The sequence below is a fragment of the Patagioenas fasciata genome, chromosome 1 (genome assembly GCF_037038585.1).
Source record: "Patagioenas fasciata isolate bPatFas1 chromosome 1, bPatFas1.hap1, whole genome shotgun sequence".
NCBI classification, from domain to species: Eukaryota; Metazoa; Chordata; class Aves; order Columbiformes; family Columbidae; genus Patagioenas; species Patagioenas fasciata.
Window position 1 is genome coordinate 1,480,549 of NC_092520.1, and position 10,753 is coordinate 1,491,301.

Here is a 10,753-nt window from a genome sequence, read left to right on the forward strand (position 1 = left end):
CGAGGACAGGGCCGTTCATGGGGCACTTGTGCTGCCCCACTTAGAAGGGACATCCCCAATCCACCCAGCCCAGTCCCCATCTGTTCCTGGAGCACAGAGACCCCCCATCCCTGAGACCTCCTGCGGACCCCGTCTGGCACCCCAGTGACACCTCAGCACCCCAAATGCCACCCCCCGCCCATCCTGGGAGGGACCCAGGGCACCCAGTGACCCCTTACCCCAGACCTCCCCCACACCGCATGGTATCTCAAGGTGCCCTTCACCACCATGGCCACCAGGTACCTCTGGGGACCTTCTCCATCACCACCACCCCACAGATCCCCAATGGGGCTGGACGGTGTGTGCCCACCTCAGGGGGCTGCCCATGTGGTGCCACCCCAAATCTCTGCAGCTGGTCAGGGGTTTTCCTTGGGGGGGGGACCTATAACATCCCTGGGCTTAAGGATGGGGGTCTACAGCGTCCTTGGCATCGCCTGGCGGTCCCCAACTGGCACAGGGGGGGCTCAGGGGAGTGAGGGGGGTGTTGGTGTAGACCCCCACCACCTGCAGCCTGGCGGGGGTGCTGGTAGTGATGGTAGGGGGCTGGCAGCGTCTTCAATAAATTAAGTTTTATTTGGATTAGTGTCATTTGCAAATGGGGTCAATAAATTACAGAATGGTTTAAAAAAAAAAAATAAAAGATCGAAATAATGGTGAAACCCAAACCCACCTCAGCCAAGACGGGGCAAGGGGGGGCCCTCAGCAGGGAGGGGATGGGAATGGGGACGGGGGGGCCCGACCGCTGCGCAGACGCATGGACAGGGATGCCGGCGCGACCATGCGGATGCTCACTGCGCCGTGAAGCCCTGGCACGTGCAGCGCCGGCGCCGTGGGTGCGAGGTGGCCGAGCTGCACCCCAGGACCCCCCAGCACCCTCCGCAAGGTCACCACAGAGCGCTGATGTGCCGGGTGGTCCCGGCTGCTGCCGCGCCAGCCCCGCTGGGGGCACCCGTCCCGCTCCCGGCACAGTGGTGACTGCCGGAGAGGGATCGCAGCTCCTCCGAGGGGTCCCGTTTGCTCCGGGGGGTCCACCCCATGCTGCAGTCATCCTCCCTGAGCTGCGGCATCACGGGGGCAGCTCAGCCCCGGCACAGCAGGATGGTGACAGTTCCCAGCGCCACGTCCTTCTTGGCAGCATCCGCGGCACAAAGCCCCGGTCCTGCCTTCGTCCCCCCGAATCCCATTGCTGGGGGTGAGGATCTCCTCCCCTCTAGTCCTGCAAGGCTGCGGTTTTGCTGGGGGTGGGGGGCGGGAAATGCGTGTCCACAGGCAGGATTTGGGGGGCATCACCCCCTCTCTGTGCCGAGGAACCCATTGTTGCCGAATTCCCCAGCACTACTCACCCCACAGCCCCCAGAAACCCCAACCCTAAAGTGCTTCCTGCCCCCAGCCCAGCAGCATGGCCCATGGGGGCGGCCTCCTAGGGGGGGCTGTTGTGATGCTGGAGCCCCATGTCTGCCCTCACCCCTGGGGTACATTGGGAACCCCCCAAAAGCATGCTGGAGCGATGGCTATGCCCAGGGCATGCCGGCTGGGCTGGGGGCTACCGCCCCCCGCTTTGCACCTCTGTGATCTTGCACCGCTCCGGGTTTGTCCCATCACCATGGGTTATGGGAGAGGATGGGGGTCCTGTGGCCCCCCCAGGGGAGCAGCCTCGGATGCAGGGGGCCAGGCAGGAGTGGCAGCCTCCCCGGTCCATGTCCTCGCCAGCAGCTGTTTGCCGGAGCATCATCGCTGGGGCTGCGGTGGGAGCGCTGGCACGGCGGCCGGGGGGACACGGGGCAGTGGTGGGGGGGCCGGGGAGGGTTTGGGGCAGCTGGAGCTGTCGACTGGCACATCAGAAGAGGTTTGTCTTGAGGGCGTTGGGCTTCCGATGGAAGGAGGAGAGGACGCCGGAGAAAGGTCCCGGCACGGCTTCAGCGGGCTGCCAGGCCTTCAGCAGGTCGGCGGCGTTGGTGGCACCGCTGCTGGTGCTGACGCCGGGCCAGATGGGTGCCTTGAGGGGCTGCGGAGGGTGGCCGGGTCCCATGGGTGGCCCCGCGCCGGGGCTGGGGCTCAGGCTGCTGCCGGGGCTGCCGAGGCTGCCGGCGGCGGGCAGGGATGCCGTGCTGTCCGGCGTGGGGCTGCAGTTGGACTCCTTGGACTCGTCGTCTTCCGAGGAAGAGCGCGGCTCCGACTTCTTGCTGGTGGTGCTGGCGGTACCGCCGCCACCCTTGGCATTGGCCGCTCGCTCCTGCTTGCGGAATTTGGCTCGGCGGTTCTGGAACCAAACCTGAAGGGGACGGGAAGGGATGGGAGGGGACGGGAGGACCCCGCGCCGCTGTCCCCAGGGATTTGGGGAACCCATGGGGTGCAGACAGCTCCAGTTTCCCCATGCTGGAGTGCTTGCCACGGGGTTCCCCTTGCAGCACCCCCACTCCCATGGGTGAAGCGTTTTCTGCTGCACCAGCGGAGGGGGTCGATGTATCTAAAACCAGCTACAGGCTCTGTGGTGTTGATGCCAGTGACCCCAAAGGTGGGACATCCCTCCCCAGCAAGGACCTGGTAGCACATGGTCCTACGAGCTGCCAGCAGGATGGGGAGACCAGACAGGGAGCACCTCAGTCCCCCCAGCTGCCACCAACACTGTCCCTGCTCAGGAGACCCCCAGGATGCTCCATGGGTGCCACTGTTGCCAGTGGTTTTCCCCTAGAACCAGCCTGGTCCATCCCATCCCATCCCATCCCATCCCATCCCATCCCATCCCATCCCAGAGCAGCGCGGTGTCCCTACAGCCAGCTGGGGATGTCACCAGCCTCCCCTGGAAATGACCAGACCTGGAAATGCCTCCCAGTCTCCCATCCTTGAGAACCAAGACCCCGTGGACCGCCATTCTTGGGGACCAAGACCTGCAGCCTCATCAGTCCCCCATCCTTGGGGACCAGGACCCCACAGATCCCCCATCCTTGGGGACCAAGACCCACAGCCCCGTCGGTCCCCCATCCTTGGGGACCAGGACCCCTTAGCCCCATGGGGCTGCAGCATCCATCCTGCCTGTGGGATGCTGAAGGCCAAGAGCATGTTGTGGTGCTGCAGCCCTGGTTGGACGCAGCCACCAGCTCTGCCATATGCCCCAGCTGTTTCACGGGACCAAAGGATGCTATGGGGGACACAGAGGTCCCATGGGGCCCTTCACCTGCAGAGCATCCCTGGCGCTTGGTGCAAGGACACATTGCGGGGTGTGGCCCAGGGACTGAGATGTTCCCTGGGGTGTCAGGGACACCGGTGCTGGCTCTGCCGTGCCAGCATCTCCTGCTGCTGGAGGAGGATCTCACTGCTGGGAATGCCCAGCCGGGGGGCGTCAGGGCTGGGGGGCAGCGCGACACACTGAGGGCACCCAGGGTGACCCCTCCTAAGCTGTCCCATGTCACCAACCTGCGGGTCACCATGGCTTGGGGCTCAGTGGGCAAACCCACCCCCCTGAGAGCAAACCTGGAGTGCTCCCCCATGCTTCCTCGTGCCGTGGATGCCGTGCTGGTCCCACCAGCCCCTCTCATCCCTGCACAGTCCAGCATGGCCCCGTCCCCCCCAGCAGGGCCCCATTCCCCCCAGCACGGCCCCATCCCCCCCAGCACGGCCCTGTCCCCCGCAGCACGACCCCACCAAGTGCATTCTCTTCACCCTTGGGAATGGGGAACCTTTTCCCCCCAATGTGCTGACAAAGTGAGCTGCCCCAAACCACCAGCTTTTCACCCAAAACCAGAGGGGAGCTGCGGTTGAGGATGGATGGAGACCCCCACCCCAAGCCCCACGCACCCCACGGCTGAGCTGGGAGCCAACAGGTGGGTCCCCTCCCGCTGTGGGATGTCACCTTCCTCATCGACAACCCCCCAGCCTCAATGTCCCCCTCTCCACAGGGGTCCCACTACCCCCAGGGACCCTCAGCCCGCTGCTCCAAGGGACGTTGTCCCACTTGGAGCCGGTCCCTGCAGCACGACCGGACAACCATTGGGGTCTGCACTGACAGCGCAGGATCTACACTAACGGGGGGTCTGCACTGACCAAAGTGGGGGTCTGCGCTGACCAATGGGGGGGTCTGCACCGCCAACGGGTTCTTACACTAACCAAAGGGGCCGGTCTCCGTCTCCACAGCCTCTAACCAAATCCACCCAACCTCAGTGCATTTGTACTGTGACAAATCATTGCTGACGGGGACCAGCGCAGTGGTGATGCAGCATGAACGTTGGGTTACTGCCCCCCATCGCTACCGGGAGCTGGGCTGGGCCCTGGGGGGGTCCTCCCAACCCCCAACAGAGCAGAATGTCCCCAGAGCCTGTTTGCCCCCCATCCCCTCACCGCTGCAGTAACAGGGCTGGGTCCTGTCCCCATCCCAGCCGATCCCCAGGGATCTGCCTGGGAAACGCTCCAGTCCCAGCACCGAGAAAACACACGGATGCACTAAATTCATGGTGGGGGGGGGGTGGTGGTTCCCACGCTGGAACCCGGCAATGATCCCCATCGCCTCCCCAACACAAGCAGAGCAGCAGGTTCCCAAGGTTGGGGCGCAGCCGCCTGCACCCCAACTTCCAGTTTGGTGGGACAGACCCCCTCACCTCCATCCCCAGGCCCCCGACTGTGCCCCCCCAGCAGCTCACCTGCACCCGGGCTTCGGTGAGGTCGATCTTGAGCGCCAGCTCCTCGCGGGTGTAGATGTCGGGGTAGTGGGTCTCGGCGAAGACCCTCTCCAGCTCCTTCAGCTGGGAGCTGGTGAACGTCGTCCGGATTCGCCGCTGCTTCCGCTTCTCGTTGATCCCCGACGGGTCCGAGAAGAATTTGTAGGGAACTGGGGAGGGAGAGGAAAGGGTGAGCAGAGCCGGCACAGCAGGCAGGGCCACAGCGGATGGGGCGGGCAGGGATGCACCGGGCAGGATGAACCGGGCAGGGATGCACCGGGCAGGATGAACCAGGCAGGGATGCACCGGGCAGGATGCACCGGGCAGGATGAACCGGGCAGGGATGCACCAGGCAGGGATGCACCGGGCAGGATGAACCAGGCAGGGATGCACCAGGCAGGGATGCACCGGGCAGGATGAAGCGGGCAGGATGAACCAGGCAGGGATGCACCGGGCAGGATGAACCGGGCAGGATGAACCAGGCAGGGATGCACCGGGCAGGATGAACTGGGCAGGATGAACCGGGCAGGAATGTACTGGGCAGGATGCACCAGGCAGGATGAATTTGGCAGGGATGCACCAGGTAGAGATGTACTGGGCAGGAATGTACTGGGCAGGGATGTACCGGTCAGGGATGCATCGGGCAGGATGAACCGGGCAGGGATGCACCGGGCAGGGATGTATCGGGCAGGGGTGCACCGGGCAGGGATGTACTGGGCAGGGATGTAACGGTCAGGGGTGCACCGGGCAGGATGAACCAGGCAGGGATACACCAGGCAGGGATGCACCGGTCAGGAATGTAACGGGCAGGGATGTACTGGGCAGGGATGTACCAGGCAGGGATGTACCGGGCAGGGATGTACCGGGCAGGGACGCACCAGGCAGGATGAACCAGGCAGGGATGCACCATGCAGGGATGTACCGGGCAGGGATGTACCAGGCAGGGATGTACCGGGCAGGGATGTACCAGGCAGGGATGTAACGGGCAGGGATGTAACGGGCAGGGATGTACTGGGCAGGGATGCGCCAGGCAGGATGAATCGGGCAGGAGTGCACCGGGCAGGGATGTATTGGGCAGGATGTACCAGGCAGGATGAACCAGGCAGGGATGCACTGGGCAGGGATGTACGGGGCTCGCGTGTACTGGACAGGGATGCACCAGGCAGGGATGCACCAGGCTGGAATGAACCGTGCAGGAATGTACTGGGCAGGATGCACCTGGCAGGATGAACCGGCCAGGGATGAACCAGGCAGGGATGAACTGAGCAGGGACACACCAGGCACAATGCACTGGGCAGGGCGAATCAGGCAGGATGTACCAGGCAGGGATGGACCGAGCGGGGATGTACTGCACACGGATGCACCAGGCAGGGATGTACTGGGCAGAATGCACTAGGCAGGATGAATCGGGCAGGAATGAACCAGGCAGGGATGCACCAGGCAGAATGCACCAGGCAGGGATGAACTGGGTGGGGACGCACCAGGCAGAATGCACTGGGCAGAACGGATTGGGCAGAATGCACCAGGCAAGATGAATCAGGCATGGATGCACAAGGCAGAACGCATCAGGCAGGATGAACTGGGCAGGATGTACCAGACAGGGATGTGCGGGGCAGGGGTTTACTGGGCAGGGATGTGTGGGGCAGGGATGAACCAGGCAGGATGAACCAGGCAGGGATGAACCAGGCAGAAAGCATCAGGCAGGATTAATCGGGCAGGGATGAACCGGGTGGGGATACACCAGGCAGAATGCACTGGGCAGACTGAATCAGGAAGGATGGACCAGGCAGGGATGGACCGATGAGGGATGGACCGGGCACGGGTGTACTGGACAGGGATGAACCGGACAGGGATGCACCTGGCAGGGATGTACCGGGCAGGGATGAGCCGAGCAAGATGAATTGGGCACAATGAATTGGGCAGGGATGAACAGGGCAGGGGTGTACCGGGCAAGGATGTACTGGTCAGGGATGAGCTGGGCAAGGTGAATCGGGCAGGGATAAACCGGGCAGAAGGCACCGGGCAGGGATGATCTGGGCAGACTGAATTGTGCAAGATGGATCGGGCAGGATGAACTGTGCAAGGTGGATCGGGCAGGATGAATCAGGCAGGATGATGTACGAGGCAGGATGCACCGGGCAGGGATGCAGCAGGCAGAACGCACCGGGCAGCACGAACCGGTCAGAACAAACCGGTCGGGGATGCACCGGGCAGGACAAACCGGGCACGGATGCACCGGGCAGGGCTGGACCAGGCAGGAGTGCAGCGGGCAGGGCAGGCAGGGCGGCCGCCAGCTCGGGCGCTGCTTCCCCGCGTCCCCGGTCCCGTTTATTCGTTGCCGCCGCCGCTCCCTCGGCGGGACGCGGGGCCCCGGCGGCGGGAGCGGGGCCGGCGGGGCGGGGGAGCGCGGTGCGGAGCCGGGGCCGGTGCTGGGGCTGAGGCCGGGGCGGGGGGAGCGACCGGTACCATCCGGCGGCTCTTTCGTTGTCGGCGCATCTGCGGGCAGAGCACCCGCGGCGGCAACGAAAGCGGAGCGGGGAGGGGGGGCCCGGCGGCGGCGACCCCCATCCAGCCCCGCTCCGGAGCCGCCGCAGCCCCGGGGAGCTCGGGGGTTCCGCGAGTGGGTACGGGGAGCCCGCCCGCTACCGGGAACGGGAGCGGCGGGTTCGAGCTCCCGAGCGGCTCTGCCGGAGCTGCGGGCAGCGGCGGCACCGAGCGCCGGGGGTACCGGGAATAAGTGGTACCGGGAACTGACGGCAGCGAGCGCCGGTGGTACCGAGTGCTGACGGTACCGGGAATCGATGGCATCGAGCACGGACCGTACCGGGAACAGACGGCAGCCGTCATCGCCGGCACCGGGCACCGCCGGCAGCTGGTACCGGCGGTACCGACCGCCGACAGCAGCGGTTACCGATGGCATCGAGCCCTAAAAGTACCGAGCACCGGCGGCAACGAACACCGACGGTACCGGGCACCGACGGCACTGGCGGCAACGATCACCGACAGCAACGAGTACCGGCTGTGTCGGGCACCGACGGCAACGGGAACCGACGGTACCGAGCACCGGCAGCACCGGCGGTACCAGGAACCGATGGCACCGAGCTCTGACGGTGCCGAACTCCGACAGCATCGAGCCCCGGGAACCGACGGGCACCGACGGTCAGGGGATGCTCGGGGAGGGAGCGGCGTCCCGGAGGTCCCGGGGGTCCCGTGTCCGTTACCTGCCGAGTAGGGCGAGGGTTGGTGGTCGCGCAGCGCGCCCAGGGCGCAGTTGGCGGAGGCGAGGGGGGGGCAGGCGGGTCCGGGACCGAACCCCCCCCGCATGGGGCTGTACTGGAAGGAGCCGGCCTGGCTGCAGGGACTGAACTCGTAGGCGGACGCTTCCATGGCGGCCACGCAGGAATCGTAGGAGTTGAGGTAGGAGTAGTCCATGGCGAACATGGAGCAGGGCCCGGCTCGGCGCCCACCCGTTACCGCCACCGCCTGCCCGCCGGCCCCCGGCCCGCCCCCGCCATCCGCCGCCCCAGCCCGCCCCGGGCCGCCGCACCCCGTAAATATACCGGCGGGGGGAGCGGCGGACAAAAGGCTGCGCTCGCCGGGGGCTTTTGCATGACAATATCTCCCGGGGACGGCGGGCGCAGCAGGAGCGGGCGGAGCCGCCGGCGCCCCCCACCCCCTCCCCACAACCCCCCGCCGCCCCCCGCCCTTAACCCTTCGTGGGCGCCCGTCGAGCTCCGCGCCCCCGCAGCCGCGCACGTCGGGGCGGGCGGTCCCGCCGTCCCCCCCGCTGTCCCGGTCCTCCCCGGGCACCAGCGGCACCGGTCCCGTCCCCAGCCCCGTCCCCGTCTCCGTGTCCCTCCGCAGGGTCCCTGTCCCCAGCTCCATCCCTCTACCTGCTTCCAGCCTCATCCCATCTCCATCCCCATCCCACCGACACATCCCCGCTCGACCCCCAGGCACCTCCACCCCACAGCAGCACAAGGGGGGACCCCAGGGCATCCCACTCCAGCCACCCACCCGTGGGGTGAACCCCCCTCACCCTGCGCGGGGGTCCCATGGGGACAGGGAGTGGGGCTGGGGGCTCCATTGTACCTCATGGCTCTGACAATGTCCCTGCTGTCCCATGGGGTCATGGGATGATCCCAGGGTGGGGGGGAACAGCCTGGGCACCCCAATCCCTGCAGACCCCCATCTCGCACCCAAGGGACCCCCAGCCTCGGGGGGAGACACCTCCTTGGCGGGTCCAGCAAAGGATTTGCACCCCAAGGGTACGAGATGCTCCACCAGCACCGGGGATCAAGTGTGGGGGACACGGGCAGCAGATTGTCCCTGTCCCTGAGCAGTCACCCCCCTCCTGGCTCCTCCATCCATCCACCCTGACCCCAGCGGTCACCCTCATGTCCCCTGGGTCCCCCTCGCAGGTGACATCCCTGGAAAATTCCATGTGCTGCGGGACGGGCCAAACTTCCCCTGGGACCAGTGTCTGGGGTGGGGGGGACACTGGGGTCCCCTTCACCGGGGGGCGCTTGGGGGATGAGCATCCCAGGGTTAGGGGAGCAGCAGGGGAACCACCCATGGGTGCATGGGGGTGCAGGGGTCTGGGGGTGGCTCAGCCCCATTCCTCTCCTCTCCCCCCACCTCCCCCCAATTCCCCCAATTTTCAGCCCGGCTGCATTTCAAAGCACTTCACCCCCCCACCCCGCTGAGGCCAAGGTAGAAGCCTTGCCCCTTTTTTCAGCTGTAAGGGGGGCGGTGGGATCTGGGACATTTTCAAGACAAACACTTTCACTAAAGAGGATTTAAAAGTCTAATTACGGCCGGCTAAGGGCTTTGTGGCCCAGGCCCAGGAGGAGGGGGCTCGCTGACCCCCCAGTGGGCACCAGCCACGGGGGGGAGGCCGGACCCTGGCCCGGGCCATGTGGAGCCAGCTCTGCCCGTGGGGCGCAGCGATGGGGCTGGGGGCTGTCCCGGGGGTGGCCAGGACCTGTTCTGCCCCCCGGGTCTCACAGCCCGTGTCCTGCCCCACGTCCTTCCCCGTGTCCCACCCATGTCCTGCTCTCTGTCCTTCTCCTTGCCCTGCCCCACCCTCTGCCCCACGTCCTTCCCCATGTCCTGCCCCCTTCCCTGTCTCGTCTTGTGCCCCATGTCCTGCCCCAAATGCTGCTCCGCATCTCGACCCATCTCCTGCCGAGTGCCCCATCCCACCTCCCGCCCCTGCATCTTGCTCCACGCTCTGCCCCACATCTTGTCCTGCATCCTGCCCCATCTTCTGCCCCATCATCTCCTGCCCCACGTTATCCTTCCCCATGCCCTGTTCCACGTTCTGCCCCATGTCCTGTCCTGCATCCTGCCCCATCTTCTGCCCCATCTCCTGCCCCACGTTATCCCTCCCCATGCCCTGCCCTGCATCTTGCCCCATGTCCCGTCCTGCATCCTCCCCCCTGTCCTCTCCCACATCCTGCCCCAAATCTTGCCCTCAGGACAGCCCCAGTGTCCCCACTCCCCGGTGCCACCCAAACGGGCCCAATCCGGGTCCGCTCCCTGGCGTGGGACCCCCGGGACACCCGTGGGCGCGGGGGCCGGTGGGTGCCCCCCAGCCCAGCTGCGCGGGCCGAGCGGGCAGGTTGCTAACCAAGTTAATTAGATCACGGGGCTGGAGGCTGGCGGCTGAGCGAGAGCCCCGACTGTCAGGCTGCTGGAGTTGTGAAAAAGTTAATTCGATTAAGTTTTCCCTCTAAACTAATTAGGCAGCAATCTGCCACGCAAGGAGCTGCTGCTATCGCTACCCAGAGCCAGGGGCAGAACGGGGTGGGGGGAGGAGGATGGGGGGGTGAGGAGAGGAGGGGGACAAGGGGGCTGGGATGGGATTGGGGCTGAGCCGGGATGTCCCGTCGGGGATGGGGGGCGGTGCGGGGGAGACCCCGGTGCCCCCGGGGCTCCCACAGGAGCTGGGGTGCAGCTGGGGGTGATTTTGGGGGTGAAGGAAGGCGAGTGCTGGCAGCTGTGGCACAGAGCTGTCCCCAGCGTCACCTGGTGGGGCAGGGGCGTGGGCTGACCCCCCA

The 10,753-nt window shown here is 66.0% G+C and overlaps 1 protein-coding gene across 1 annotated transcript; it reads right to left on the minus strand.

The window, feature by feature from the left end:
- Nucleotides 1–593: 593 nt before the first annotated feature.
- On the minus strand, nt 594–8,221 carry PHOX2A (paired like homeobox 2A). The gene is made up of 3 exons (XM_065834880.2): nt 7,913–8,221; nt 4,674–4,861; nt 594–2,311 (listed from the first exon to the last, which is right to left on the minus strand). The coding sequence occupies exons 1-3, from the start codon at nt 8,130–8,132 to the stop codon at nt 1,877–1,879; spliced, it is 843 nt and encodes a 280-aa protein (XP_065690952.2). The 5' UTR covers nt 8,133–8,221; the 3' UTR covers nt 594–1,876.
- Nucleotides 8,222–10,753: the final 2,532 nt, after the last annotated feature.